Source organism: Oncorhynchus keta, unplaced genomic scaffold (genome assembly GCF_023373465.1).
Source record: "Oncorhynchus keta strain PuntledgeMale-10-30-2019 unplaced genomic scaffold, Oket_V2 Un_contig_1690_pilon_pilon, whole genome shotgun sequence".
NCBI classification, from domain to species: domain Eukaryota; kingdom Metazoa; phylum Chordata; class Actinopteri; order Salmoniformes; family Salmonidae; genus Oncorhynchus; species Oncorhynchus keta.
Window position 1 is genome coordinate 478255 of NW_026280186.1, and position 15111 is coordinate 493365.

At 43.3% G+C, this 15111-nt stretch overlaps 1 protein-coding gene across 20 annotated transcripts in view; it reads right to left on the minus strand.

Annotated features, from left to right (window-relative positions):
- The window catches only part of LOC118371272 (regulating synaptic membrane exocytosis protein 3-like), a 90082-nt gene that overhangs the window by 1486 nt on the left and 73485 nt on the right, over positions 1–15111 (minus strand). For 14 of the 20 annotated variants that reach the window (XM_052503234.1, XM_052503239.1, XM_052503252.1 and 11 more), the window contains 10 exons: positions 14937–15050; positions 14544–14647; positions 13595–13698; positions 12469–12629; positions 12011–12163; positions 3820–4037; positions 2029–2173; positions 1504–1619; positions 404–505; positions 26–165 (listed from right to left, as the gene is read on the minus strand). In XM_052503234.1, the coding sequence (XP_052359194.1) occupies positions 26–165; positions 404–505; positions 1504–1619; positions 2029–2173; positions 3820–4037; positions 12011–12163; positions 12469–12629; positions 13595–13698; positions 14544–14647; positions 14937–15050 (1357 nt within the window). The remainder of the gene's footprint in view (positions 1–25; positions 166–403; positions 506–1503; positions 1620–2028; positions 2174–3819; positions 4038–12010; positions 12164–12468; positions 12630–13594; positions 13699–14543; positions 14648–14936; positions 15051–15111) is intronic. The other 6 variants (XM_052503248.1, XM_052503246.1, XM_052503241.1 and 3 more) reach the window with 2 other exon arrangements.

Consider the following 15111-nt stretch of genomic DNA (forward strand, 5'->3'; position numbering starts at 1 on the left):
TATGAAACAAGGCTTTGACCCTCACCTGTAAGACTTTACCCTGTGGGCTCTCCTCGAATTGCAGCGCTTGCTGGTACAGCGGGTCCAGCGTTTTCCGTGCAATCTTGGTTTTCTTTTTGGCTACATACGCTCCATTATTCAACAGATAGACCTTGACGTATGGAGCTGACGAAAGAAAGAAAGAAAGAAAGAAAGAAGAAACAAGAGGCAGATATGGATACGGATACTCAATTGTGGTTCTAAACATGGTCTGGTCTAATTGTTTTCTCTAGGTGGGCGATTACATGCACCCAGATAAGACTACTCCTGGATTAAAAAGCACTTTCAATGGACTTTGCAGTGAATATGATTTTGTCTCAATGCAGTCCTCCACCCTTAGGTGGCACTACCACCAGTGTCTCACCAGGGAGGGATTTGGATCCAGGCTTTTGTACAAGGCCCCGAGCTCTGATCACCTCCACCTCCAGCTGACCCTTCTTGTCCATCATTCCGATCTGAATATCACCTGAGAGGAAGAAAAAGTAGAACGAGTTGACCAAAGATGGTGGATAAATGAAGATGTCCGACTCAGGCCGTTCACTATAGAAGATTTTTTTTTCACAGTTCCGGCTTCCTATATGCACCAATGCGATAGCAGCTGATGTCTCGCCTTCTGTTTTGTCTCTGGTCGACTAAACAGGAACTGGATTGAACCAATCAGAACAGGAAGTAGGCAGGAGATAAGGGGGATGTTCGAGCAGATCACTTGATGGTCACTGTCGTGTTTTGCATTATGGGTATAAACATTTCCAAAAATCATGTGATCAAAGGTCATGCAGTTTTTGATGAAGACACCTTCACGTCGCTGCAGTTGCTTCTCACCCAACTGCACCTGCAGTGTTGGAAGCACTATTTGTCAACCAATCATTAGGGTGTTTTTGTTTGATGGAAATGGCCAAAGACGTGCCTAAAACAGGAACCAAATTTACCCCGATTCTAAAGCAACAAATGAAAGTGATATTTGAGACCTCTCTCTAACCAATTAATTGTACACATGTTTTGTTTTCAGTTTGATAGTGTGTGATAAAGGGGTATAGAAAAGTTCATTTCGACATAAAGATGTAGTTTTTATAAACAATAGCAGCTATGTTGACACTGCCGTGTTGATCTGAGCCTTGCTGTTGGAAAACCACCACAGTGTCTGACTTTTGGCAGATGCACCTCCCCCGACTACAATCGGCTTCGTTAGGCTTACTGCACGAACACACCTAGGGTCACGAAATAGGAAGTAGTATGAAAAGTGGGCAACAGAGTCTCTCAAGAGGGAAGTTGGAAGGATATTGAGTAATGGAGGTAATATGGAGACGGAGGACAGGAAGCGATGTGAATCAATGAAACGGACTTGTGGGAGAAGAGAAGGGTATAGAAATAGCTGAGCAATGAGCTATCAATTGGGGAGGAGTCACAGAGGAACTACGGTAGGGCAATAACATGATGAGTAGACAGAACAGGATAGGGACTCACCTATGGCAGGTGTGGCCAGCGTTTGTCTGCCCACCAGCTGGGCGGGACCCAGACCATCCAGGAAGTCGCTGAACTGGTTGCCTGGCTGTCCCAGACGCACCCCACCGAAAAGCAGACTGGAACAGAGGAAGAACACAGTCAATATACAGCTAATTACCGTACATGACTTATGGGTCCTAGGTGAAATTATCTATCAAATTTACTGCAATCATGCTGAAATACTGGGTTGTTTACTTCACAGTGAATGTCAATTCATGTAACATTGGAGAAAAAAACAAACATTTGTACCCATAAACAGAAACAGGAAGAAAGGGACAAAAAGAATATGGGGTAGAGGGAGGAAAAGGAGAGAGACATACAGTATACAGGGCGAGAGAGAGAGAAATAAAGAGAGAGATAAATATATATATATATAGAGCGAGAGAGAAATAAAGAGAGAGATATATATATATATATATATATATATATATATATATATATATATATATATATATAGAGAGAGAGAGAGAGAGCCTGTATACTGACTTTCCCTCGGAGTTGCAGCTGTTCATGGTGCCGTTGGTGGACTCTTTACTGGACTGTCGACTCATGTTCCTGGTCATCTCTACAGCCATGCCCGTCTCTGTGCTCCTCTGGATGGACGCACCCTTCTCCTTCTTCCCCTTCCCCTCTGGTACCGGAGAGGAAAAAATATACACAATGTAGCGGAGAGCTAAAGCTAATGGCTAAGTTAGCACGGCTTATCTACTGTCTTCCTGAGACCTGAAGTGCTATCTTCCAGGCCTTAGTTTATATGGGTCAGTGCTAAACAACAGAACTCTCGAGGATGAACACATTTAGGCCAGAAGGCTTTATTTTGTGGTCCTCGTGAGGAGAACCAGGTGTGGTGCCATGTATTCCTAGCTGCCTCATCGTCGTGATGGGACACAGTGACAGAGCTGGGGAACGGCCACCCATGTTACATCTCAGAGGACAAAGGACACGAAAGAGAAATTGAAAGAGCCAGCAAGTCAAAGTATCCTTTTCTGTCATTGTGTTTTCACAAGTCACAGCTGAACAATGGGTTGGAGAGGGTTGGAGAGATGTTTACAGAGAAAGAACAACATGTTTTGTTGTTTCAAGGTTCCATCCCTCGGCACGTCAACACAACCAACAAGATCCTTCTGTCCTAATACAGACAATGGCTTACCGTACAGTCAATCCTAAAGAACGATACAGTAGTACATGATGATGATACGCAGGTTGATGTTTATTGTTATGAATCTTTCCCTGGAGGCAGAACTGAGCAATTTCCTCTAGAAGGGCAAGCTGCAAAGTCAAAATTGGCTATATTGTCAAAATTCATGATTTTTTGTGTGTGTTTTTTTGGTCTTAATTTAAGGTTAAAAGTGTGGTTAAGCTTAGATTTAGGCTTAAAATTTGATTTCATGGCTTTATGGCTATGCCAGCTAGTGACCACTCTGCAGAGCTGCCTCTAGAACAAGATTCATGTCAAAGAACGCTAACCTAAAATGAATTGTAGTACAGCAAGAATCACCCGTATCAACCATAAAACAATATTTCTCTCAACCTAACATGAATTCTAGATTTTGTCAGTGAAGAGGGCAACTATCACACAGAACACCAATCGTACTGCTATACTATATAACAATGGGGAGAGAGGAGAGAGGCATGGAGAGACCCCCCCGGCCCTAGTTTCCTTTATAATGGCTTTTTATGTCAGCTACAAAGGGGGAGTGCAAAAAAGAAGAGGAAGAGAGTGCAGTTGGAGCCTTTCAACTACCTCTCTCTCTGCCTCCCTGCTTCCTCTCTCTCTCCCCACCCTCCAGTGAGTCCAGCCAGGCTGAGAAAGATTCCTTCAAGTCCCTCTGACTGAAAGCTCGGCCGCAGCGGGTGTCATCTGGAGTAGAAGCAGGTTGTTTTGAAACTCTTTTTAACATGCTTTTTGTGGGTTGTATTCGTAAGATTGGAATTCTAGCATAAGGACATTTTGGTGCGCAGTCATGTAAACACAAGGTCAAGAGTGATGTGCTTCTCTATTTTTTGTACTGTCTTATTCAGATGAAAGTGCTATAAGGTAGCTTCAGGTCACTCTTAACCCTAAAAAACACCTGAGAGCTATCATGTCATGGCCAGACTGTCCGTACTGTCTCATTTTTACTGTCTGTAATGTCCAATTGTTAAATGTCTGTCTACCACCGTCTTTCAATGTAAACCGTAAATCAAATCAAAATACCAGAGCCACATTTTCAAACCACAACCATCCTGAGCGTCTCCTTCATTTGGGTGAGGGTCCGTTTTGACCTTTGAACTCACCCGGGCCGACGATCTGCGACGTGCTGCGACTACGTCTGTTGGAGACGATGGAGACCACCCTGGCACTGAGGCTGGAGCGTCTCTTCTTGCCACCCATGCCCACCGTGCCCAGCGCCGTATCCGATTGGCTGCCGTCGGTGCGCTCTGACGCGTAGATCTCACCGCTCACGCTTGTGCTCTTCAGCATGGTCCGGCCCGGCGCCGCACGAACCTGCCGACTAGAGGGAGAGAGAGGAGAGTAAAAGTTACATCTGGAACCACAGTCTTGAGATATGAAATGAGCAGAGGAACTTATAACGTAAGGGGTTACCTTCACTTTAGTGGGTGAATACACAACAGTCTAATAAACTTCAATCATTAACAAGGTTCTTATACAGTATGATATGAGGCATACAATGATTGGTGAGTGGTTGTAATGAGTTTAATGTTAAAACATGATATTGGTGATACAAGAAAGCCTGAACAGACTCCAAAAGATCTCAAAACGAAAAAATGATCTCAATTATCTCAAATTTCCAAATACGCTTCCAAAATCCCAAACAATTCAGCAATATGCCTTGTGTCCAATGTCCATCACTGCTGGACTTTTGTAATGGTCGATAACACTGAAATAGAATTAAAACACATTACAATGTATTATATATATTATCAGTGGAGGCTGGTGGTAGGTGCTATAGGAGGATGGGCTCCTTGTAATGGCTGGAATGGAATCAATGGAAGGTATCAAACACTTCAAACATATGGAAACCACATGTTTGACTCCATTCCATTCATTCCACTACAGTCATTACAATGAGCCCGTCCTCCTATAGCTTCGCCCACCAGCCTCCTCTGATATAATATATATATATATATATATTTATGTGTGTATGTGTCTCTTTAGTATAAATATAAAGTATATAAATATAAAGTATTAATATAAATGAGTCTCTCAGTCCCAGCCAATAGCCTTAGCTGTTCAGGCTTCTTCTCCTCAGACAGGCCAACATACAGCAGGGACAGATGACACTTAGTGCTCTGTGACGCTTTTTAGGGGTTCGGAGGAGCTAGTGCATGTCCATCCCCTCTGAAGGGGTCGGGGAGCTGCAGGAGAGCCCTGCCACACTGTCCCCGTCCCGCATACCCATCGTGGACCCTCTCCATGTGACCAGGGGGCTAGGGAGGGGTAGCGGGGGCCTGGGGCATCTCCTTAGCCCCGTGGAGGGGGGTGATGAAAGGGCAAGGGCCGGCGGTGGGGTTAGGGAGGAGGGTACTCCAGCTCAGAAAAGGTCCAGGGGGTGGGGGGGTCTGGACAGCGGGAGCACAGGACACATGCCAGGAGGGATCTGAGATACACACTGACGTACAAACACACACGCAGACACAACAACGAAAGTTGACACACACAACAATCACAGACACACAACCACATGCACAACATTAAATCAAGCCAAATAAGCAAGGAGACTATATCACATGTGATGTTGTATGTCAGCTCAAATTACCAAACACATTTCCCCGCATTGAACAATTAAGCCATACACTGAAATTGAATAATGGGACTGATAGAATATAGCAGCCTCAAAGAGAAGAAGAAGGAGGATCGAGGAAGATGGGAGGAGATGGGAGGAGATAAAGGGACAAGGTAGTGTCCATAACGTCCACACCTCTTCTCATAGGCAGCTAAGTCTCGAAATCAAGCACCTCCAAACCGACTTCGGGACAGTCATCAATATACTGTATGCATCCAAGTATCTCCATCAAACACCTCCACATTACCTTGGGGCCTTTCTACTGCGCCGTTTTTGAAAGACATAACGTTAGCCATCGGGAATGACAAAAGTTTTGCTACTTTTCTCACCAACATTGATGCCCTGAATTTATATTGACGAATCAGTTGGAAAAAGGGATGGGCTACTTTCTGCACACGCCATGCTCAGTGTGAACCACATTGACTTGACACAATGGTGGCCAAACAAGACGTACAGTGCCTTGTAGAAGTATTCACCACACTTGGCGTTTTTCCTATTTTGTTGCATTACAAACTGTAATTTAAATGAATTTTTATTGGGACTTCATGTAATGGATACACACAAAATAGTCCAAATTTGTGAAATGAAAAAGACGACTTGTTTCAGAAATCTCAAAAAAAAAAAAAAAATGAAAAGTGGTGTGTGTATATGTTTTCACCCCCTTTGCTATGAAGCCCCTAAATAAGATCTGGTGCAACCAATTACGGCACTGGGAAATGTAGGCGTTCAGCAGTGAACCCCTTTGAATCTGCTGGGGACCTGCGTGCTATTAAGTGATGGATCTGTGACGTGTTTGTAGTTGTCACGGGGAAAGGTCTGGTGGATACCTTCATTTGTGAAAAATATATTGAACTTGATGCAGCTAAAGAAAGGAATATTACTCTTCATGAAGAAATAAACACAGTTGACCAAGCGCCTTGAACTGAATAAGGATTCCATGAGACTATTGGCATCTTTAAATGCTTCCTGTCAAAACATCCAAGACGATCATAATGGGACCTTCCTGGACTATGATCAATTTCCGCCACTGCACACCTCTTACCACCTTTAACCAGGAAATGGCTGCTCATTGATCGATTGTTCCCACTATGGCTGTGGATGTCAAATCAAATCAAACTTTTATTTGTCACCTGCACCGAATACAACAGGTGTAGGCCTTACCGTGAAATGTTTACTTACAAGCCCTTAACCAACAATGCCGTTCAAGGAATCGATTTAAGAAAATATTGACTAAATAAACTAAAGTAATTTTTTAAATAAAAAGTAACACGCGAAAATGAGATAACAATAACGAGGCTATATACAGGTGGTACCGGTACCGAGTCAATGGGTGGGGGTATGGGTTAGTTGAGGTAATTTGTACATGTAGGTATGGGGAAAGTGACTATGCATAGATAATAAACAGCGAGTAGCAGCAGTGTAAAAACAAAGGGGGGTCAATGTAAATATGCCTGGGTGGCCATTTGATTAATTGTTCAGCAGTCTTATGGCTTGGGGGTAGAAGCTGTTAAGGAGCCTTTTGGACCTAGACTTGGCGCTCCGGTACCGCTTGCCATGCGGTAGAAAAGAGAACAGTCTGTGACTTGGGTGACTAGATTCTTTGGCAATTTTTGTGTTGTGTTGCTGCCTACCCTTACCACCTGGGGGCGGCCCGTCAGGAAGTCCAGGATCCAGGTGCAGGGGGAGGTGTTTAGTTCCAGGGTCCTTCGCTTAGTGATGAGCTTTGTGGGCACTACGGTGTTGAACGCTGAGCTGTAGTCAATGAACAGCATTCTCACATAGGTGTTCCTTTTGTTCAGGTGGGAAAGGCCAGTGTGAAGTGCGATTGAGATGGCGTCATCTGTGGATCTGTTTGGGCTGCATGCGAATTGGAATAGTCTAGGGTTTCCGGCATGATAGAGTTCATGTGACCAGCCTTTCAAAGCACTTCATGGTTACTGACGCGAGTGCTACGGGGCGGTAATCATTTAGTCAGGTTACCTTCGCTTTCTTGGGCACAGGGGCTATGGTGGTCAGTTTGAAACATGTACCTCTCCCTAGTCAGTCAATTGGCTGATTCAGCCTGGACCACCGCGGTCCACCTCCACTGAGCTGTACCTGGGGCAAGGACTTTGTGTTTTCCTGGGGCAAAGGTTCAGGATATTATGAAGGGCAGCTCATAACAGCTGAAGATGGATTTGAAAGAACTGATTGGGTCACTACTTGACACCAACAAATAATATCTGTCCCTCTGCCCTCCCTAAATCATGGCATTGAACGGTTCAGCAGACTTTTAGTCTTCCATAACTGGCTACGAGACAATTGCAGCTCTGTCGGTGTACCACTTATTGACAATTTCGATAGCTTCTGGAAACAAAGCGCGTAGCATAAGGAGGATGGTATCCACCCAAATCATTTGTTTTCCTTGACCCAAGCCCAGCTGATTAAATCACTACCATTGTGTCACTGAGTTGTCATAATGCTCCAGCAAAGGTTGTTGGAAGACACAATGTAAGTAACCTAATTTATGTCCTTCTTACTGTCCTGAATGCCTCTGCTGATTCTACAGCTATTTTATGTAATTACATGCCTATGAATCAATGTTATATTGTTAGTACTTGGGTTGGTGTCCCCTAACAGGAAGCCCACTGTGTGCAGACCACCCTGCGCTAACATAAATAACCATAGGATGTCTACCTCTGCTAGGCTTCCCAGTAAAGCAAGAAAAACAATCATGCATCCCAGAAAAGTGTTAAAAATACCTACGTTAACATATGTAACTTAAGAAACAAGGTTCATGAAATGAATGATTTGCTTGTAACAGATGACATTCATATTCTGACCATCTCTGAAACTCACTTAGACAATATCTTTGATGATACAGTGGTAGCAATACATGGTTATAACATCTACAGAAAAGACAGAAATGCCAAAGGTGGAGGTGTGGCTGTTGTTATTTAGAACCACATTCCAGTAATGCTTAGGATCTCATGTTAAATACTGTTGAAGTAATATGGCTACAGGTTCATCTGCCTCACCTACAGCCCATTCTGGTGGGAAGCTGCTATAGACCACCAAGTGCTAACAGTCAGTATCTGGATGCCGTGTGAAATGCTTGATAATGTATGTGATATCAATAGAGAGGTGATTAAAATATTGACTGGCTTTCATCAAGCTGCCCACTCAAGATAAAGCTTCAAAATGTAACTAGTAACTGCAACCCGGTTCAGGTTATCAATCAAGCTACCAGGGTAGTTACAAACAGCACAGGAATGAAATCATGAACATGTATTGATCACATCTTTACTAATGCTGCAGAAATGTGCTTGAATGCAGTATCCAGATCCATCGTACGTAGTGATCACAATATAGTAGCCATACCTAGGAAAACCAAAGTTCCAAAGGCTGGGTCAAATATAGTGTATAAGAGGTCATACAATAAGTTTTGTAGTGATTTCTATGTTGACGATGTAAAGAATATTTTTGTTGGTCCGTGGTGTGGAATGAGGAGCAATCAGACAACGCACTTGACACATTTATGAAATTGCTTATCCCAGTTACTAATAAGCATGCACCCATTAACAAAATTACTGTAAAACTGTTAAATCCCCATGGATTGATGAGGAATTGAAAAATTGTATGTTTGAGAGGGATGAGGCAAAAGAAATGGCAAATAGGTCTGGCTGTACAACCAATCTGCAAACGTACTTCAAATTGAGAAATCATGTGACTAAACTGAATAAAAAGAAGAAAACTACACTATGAAACAAAGATAAATTACATAAAGCAGATAGTAAAAAGCTTTGGATCACCTTAAATGAAATGTTGAGCAAAAAAGGCAAACTCTGCTCCATCATTCATTGAATCAGATGGCTCATTAATCACAAAACCCACTGACATTGCCAACTCCTTTAATGATTTTTTCTTTGGCGAGAATAGAACATTTAGGCATGACATGCCAGCAACAAATACTGACACTACACATCCAAGTATATCCGACCAAATTGTGAAAGACAAGCATTGTAATTTTGAATTCCATAAAGTAAGTGTGGAAGAGGTGAAAAAATGATTGTTGTCTATGAACAATGACAAGCCACTGGCATCTGACAACGTGGATGGAAAATTACTGAGGATGATAGTGGACGATATTGCCACCCCTATTTGTTAAATCTTCAATATAAGCCTACTATAACATGTAAGGCCTGGAGGAAAGCAAAAGTTATTCCCAAACCTAAGGATAGTAAAGCCCCTTTACTGGCTCAAAGCCGACCAATCAGCCAGTTACAAACCCTTTGGAAACTTTTGGAAAAAATAGTGTTTGACCAGATACAATGCTATTTTTCAGTAAACATATTGACAACAGACTTTCAAGCATGCTTCTAGGGAAGGACATTCAACAAGCACAACACTTACATAAATGACTGATGATTGGCTGAGATAAATTGATAATAAAAACATTGTGGGGTCTGTTTTGTTTGACTTCAGTGCGGCTTTTGACACTTTCGATCATAGTTCATTGCTGGAAAAATGTATGTGTTATGGCTTTACACCCCCTGCTATATATTGGATAAAGAGTTGCCTGCTAACAGAACACAGAGGTTGTTCTATAATGGAAGCATCTCCAACAAAATCCAGGTAGAATCAGGAATTCCCCAGGGCAGCTGTCTAGGCCCCTTACTTTAAAAAATCTTTACTAACGACATGCCACTGGCTTTGAGTAAAGCCAGTGTGTCTATGTTGCAGATGACGCAACACTATACATGTCAGCTACCACAGCAACTGAAATGACTGCAACACTTAACAAAGAGCTGCAGTTAATTTCAGAATGGCAGGCAAGTAAAACTAAAGGCATTGTATTTGGGACAAATCATTCACTAAACCTCGCCTAATCTTGTAATGAATAATGTGGTAATTGAGCAGGTTGAAGAGATTAAACTGCTTGGAGTAACCCTGGATTGTAAACTGTCATGGTCAAAACATATTGATACAATGGTCAAAACATTAATAATATGCATGTCAATCTCTACTGGCTCAAAGTGGGGGAGATATTGACTTCATCACTACTTGTACTTATGAGAGGTATTGACATGTTGAATACCTCTCATGCATACCCCACAAGACATGCCACCAGAGGTCTCTTCACAGTCCCCACGTCCAGAACAGACTATGGGAGGCGCTCAGTAGTAAATAGAGCCATGACTACATGACTACTATTCCACCTCAAGTAACTCATGCAAACAGTAAAATTAGATAAAAAAAAACAGATAAAAATACACCTTATGAACAGCGCCGACTGTGAAGCAACACAAACACAGGCACAGACAGATACATACAAACACAAGATAACATACGCACTATACACACACGTACACATGGATTATGTGTTGTAGATATGTGTTGTAGTAGATTAGGGGCCTGATGGCACACACTTAATATGCTGTGAAATCTGTTGTGAATGTATTGTAATGTTTTTAAAATTGTATAACTGCCTTCATTTTGCTGGACACCAGGAAGAGTAGCTGCTGCCTTAACCAGTCTTCAATATACTGTATGAATCCAATATCTCTTATTGGGTACTTTCAAACTGACCTGGAGCCAGTCTGCAGCAATCTGAGCAACCAGCGAACAACCCACCACATTCCATTCTCTCTGAGTTGCACAATAGCCATGATCTATCTCTTAGAACATATGTCAAAGACCTTGGGCCCTCTGTTTTATAACCACTCTGTTTGGATTGACACTCACACGCACGCGCACACGCACACGCACGCACGCACGCACACACTCACACACACACACACACACACACACACACACACACACACACACACACACACACACACACACACACACACACACACACACACACACACACACACACACACACACACACACACACACACACACACACACACACACACACACACACACACACACACACACACACACACAGACTTCAAAACATTAGGCTGTTAATAAGGGCCTGCCTAGGTGAGGCTCAGGGGATTGGGTCATTTGTCCGTGTCAGCAGGCAGGCTGTGGTTGACTGGACTGGTCAGCCATAGGGACGTTAGGGTTGTGCGGGGAGCGAAGTTATGGGTGGGGTTATGTGAGTGAGTCCGTTGGGGTTATAGAACTATGGGATGGTTGGCTAAGAAAGTATAATAAGACTGTGGTGGGTTTTAGGGGACACTAATTTTTACAAGTAAGGCTGGTGGGTTTTAGGGGACACTCGTTTTTACATGTAAGGCAGGTGGGTTTGAGGGGACACTAGTTTGTACACGTAAAGCAGGGGTGTCAAACTCATTCAACGGAGGGCCGACTGCAGCAGGTTTTTGGTCTTTCACTTCAATTAAGACCAAGACAACCAGGTGAGAGGATTTCCTTACTAATTAGTGACCTTTATCCATCAATCAAGTATAAGGGTGGAGCGAAAACCCGCAGACACTTGGCCATCCTTGGAATGAGTTTGACACGTGATGTATAGCCAGGTAGGTTTGAGGGGACACTAGGTGACAGTTACAGTAGGTGGTTGAGGCTGTTTACAGGTCACAACAGGAGCAATAGGGATACGGGGACCATGCTTAGTGGGTACACAGCGATTATGTGAGGTCCCTAAAATATGGGCCCTTGTCTGCCATGGCCCATTGTAGGTCCCTCCATCCCGTGACGGAGCAAAGGACCTTTTCTCTTTTCTTTACCTGGCGTCTTTGGGGTCCCCAGACACAGTGTGTCTCCTCCTCTTCAGCTCTTGAGAGAACCGTCTCTTCCCTGCTGCCCTCATCCTCTCCTGCTCTCCATTCATCCCCCACGAGATCCTCCTCTCCTTCTTCTCGTCCTCTAAAGACTTGGACCTGTGTCCATTCATTTTGGGTTTCCCCACCGTGTGTGTTTGTGTGTATGCAATGCAAGTATTCACAGAGAAACACGATCATGCAAAAAGATTGAAACGTGCACCCATTAGCATGCAGAAAAAAGACAGACGAAAGGAACACAGACTGATAAAAGAACGGGCATCCACGACTGACAGAAGAACAAACTCCACACTATGCTTTTGATTTCTTCAATATCTTCAATCGGTTATTGATGCCCAATTACCTTGTAAATGATCTTGTAAGAACATATGAAACTCAATGAAAGTGTCGAGCAGGGTACCGACCTGAGCCTCCCGCGCGGGCGTTCTGATTGGATGGACATGTAGGAGGTGCTGCTGAGGCGTGAGGCACTGCTGGCGCGGGATAGGGCCGACGCGTCACTCATGTCGCTGTCTGACGAGCGGGCCGACACGTTGTCAGAGCTCCGCCGCTGATCCGCATACATCTGAAGGAGGTGAGAGAGGAGAGAGGAAGATAGTTACTGTACATAGTTACTGTATATAGTTACTGTACATAGTTACTGTACATAGTTACTGTACATAGTTACTGTACATACAGTAGGTCCAATAAAATACTGGTGTCTAGCTGAGGTTCATGTGTAGATCTGCTCCCCAACAGTGGTGGAAAAACGACCCAATTGTCATACTTGAGTAAAAGTAAAGATACCTTAATAGAAAAGGACTCAAGTAAAATACTACTTGAGGTAAAAGTCTAAAAGTATTTGGTTTTAATTATACTTAAGTCTCAAAAGTAAAAGTAATTGCTAAAATATACTTAAGTATTGAAAGTAAAAGTAAAAGTAGAAATCATTTCAAAGACCAGAAGGCACTATGTTCTTGTTTTTTAATATACGGATAGCCAGGAGCACACTCCAACATTCAGATATCATTTACAAATTAAGCATTTGTGTTTTGTGAGTCCACCAGATCAGAGGCAATAGGGATGACCAGGGATGTTCTCTTGGTTAAGTGCATGAACTTGACCATTTTCCTGTCCTGCTAAGCATTCAAAATGTAACGAGTACTTTTGGGTTTCAGCGAAACTGTATAGAGTAAAAAGTAGATTATTTTCTTTAAAAATGTAGTGAAGTGAAAAATATAAATAGTAAAGTAAAATACAGATACCCCCCAAAACTACTTAAGTGGTACTTTCAAGTATATTTATCTAAGTACTTTACACCACTGCTCCTCAATACCCAAAGTGGCATCGATGTTGAAACTGACAATGAAAAATTAATCAGCATGGAAAACTCTCCAACTTTTTATATGTGGAGGACAGTGGCCATCTTGAACGACAGTTAATATATTGTAGCTCGAGGTCTAGATCTATGTAACTACAACAGAGTTGTAATGTTAAGGTGGACCAGGAAATAGTGCCTGTCTTTCAGCAGAGAGATGCAACAGTACTGACCTCTCGTTTGGTCTTGAGGTTCGTCTCGGGGTCATGGGAGCCTGAAGGCCGGTAGGAATGTACTTTCATGTTCATCTGTCTGGCTCGCTCCTCTACTGCTAGAGCTGGGAGGAAATGACTTCATTCATGAATACAGTAATAATACAGTAAATTACACAAGAAACACACAACCTCTCAGGTGAATGACAGTGAAGGTGAACGATGTAGGGTGAAGTTGCTCCTAAATGCTGATCTTGGGTCAGTTTTACATTTCCCCTACTTATGTTTAAGGTTAGGATTCGGGGAAGGGAAATCTGATCCTAGATCTGTACCTAGTTGAAACTTCACCCGGGAACAAGGTGAACAGAGGAAGCAGGAGGTGATTGGAGGTATTAGACAACTGTACTGTACTCTTAGTGTCATTGCTCTATTTGGACACTAGGAGGCGCATGCTGTGCATCACTTTCATTAGATGTCATGTACGGAATACTACAGCGTGCACAGAGGGTCATAATTGTTGGGGGATATAAAGAGGGAAAAGGAAAATCACATCTACTGGATAGAAAGGGTCTAAAATCTAAAACATAATATAAAGTTGGGTCAGAAACATTTGTGCCATATAATTACCTTTTTCATTAGGTTTACTAGCAGCAACAGGTTTATTATCTACAGGTATATTGTCTTCATGTACATGGAGGTAGAAGAGAATGAGGAACGTGAGGAAGAATACTCAGACAAAATGGTTTTGAATGGTCGGAGTTATGATTTCATACACTCAGTTGTAGTACAAGACACATCCCGACACGCACAGCCACAGCCACAGCCACAGCCACAGCCACAGCCACAGACACAGACACAGACACAGACACAGACACAGACACAGACACAGACACAGACACAGATAAAGACAGAGACACACACACACACACACAGACACACACACACACACACACACTCCTTGACAACCTACCTTGCTCTACACTGCTGCTTCTGGCAGGAACCTGTGGCAGCTGTCTGCCCCTGCGACCTGACTGGGGAGTCCCCGTAGGAGGGGAGGGGCTGTGGGTGTGTGTTCTGAGAGAGAGAGACAAGAGACAGAAAAAGAGAGAAAAGGAGAAAGAGAAATGAAATACAAGTGAATGAGTTCAACTCCTCCACAGTAGGCCCATTCCAGCATATATAAAACCCAGGGTGGCTACATCCTTGACCATACACTAGAGGGAACCAATAGGATTGGTTTACTGCTCCCACAATCAATAGGAGCAGCAGAACAGTGAGGTATAGGGAGCACAGAGGTCAAAACGAGACGAAGGGGTACAACAAGGGGTTGTAAGGGTGTGAATGTTAGGGCACCAGCATGCACCTGTCCTGTCGTGGTGAGTTAGGGGCAGATCCCCCCAGGGGTGTCTGGTTAAAGGGGCGCAGCGGTCCCCCTCTCCCCCTACTGCCCCTCAGTATAGAGGTGGGCTGGATACGACTGGCATCAACAGGCCACGTGGAAAGAAAAGAACAAACAAACGAAAGAAAGCGAAATGATA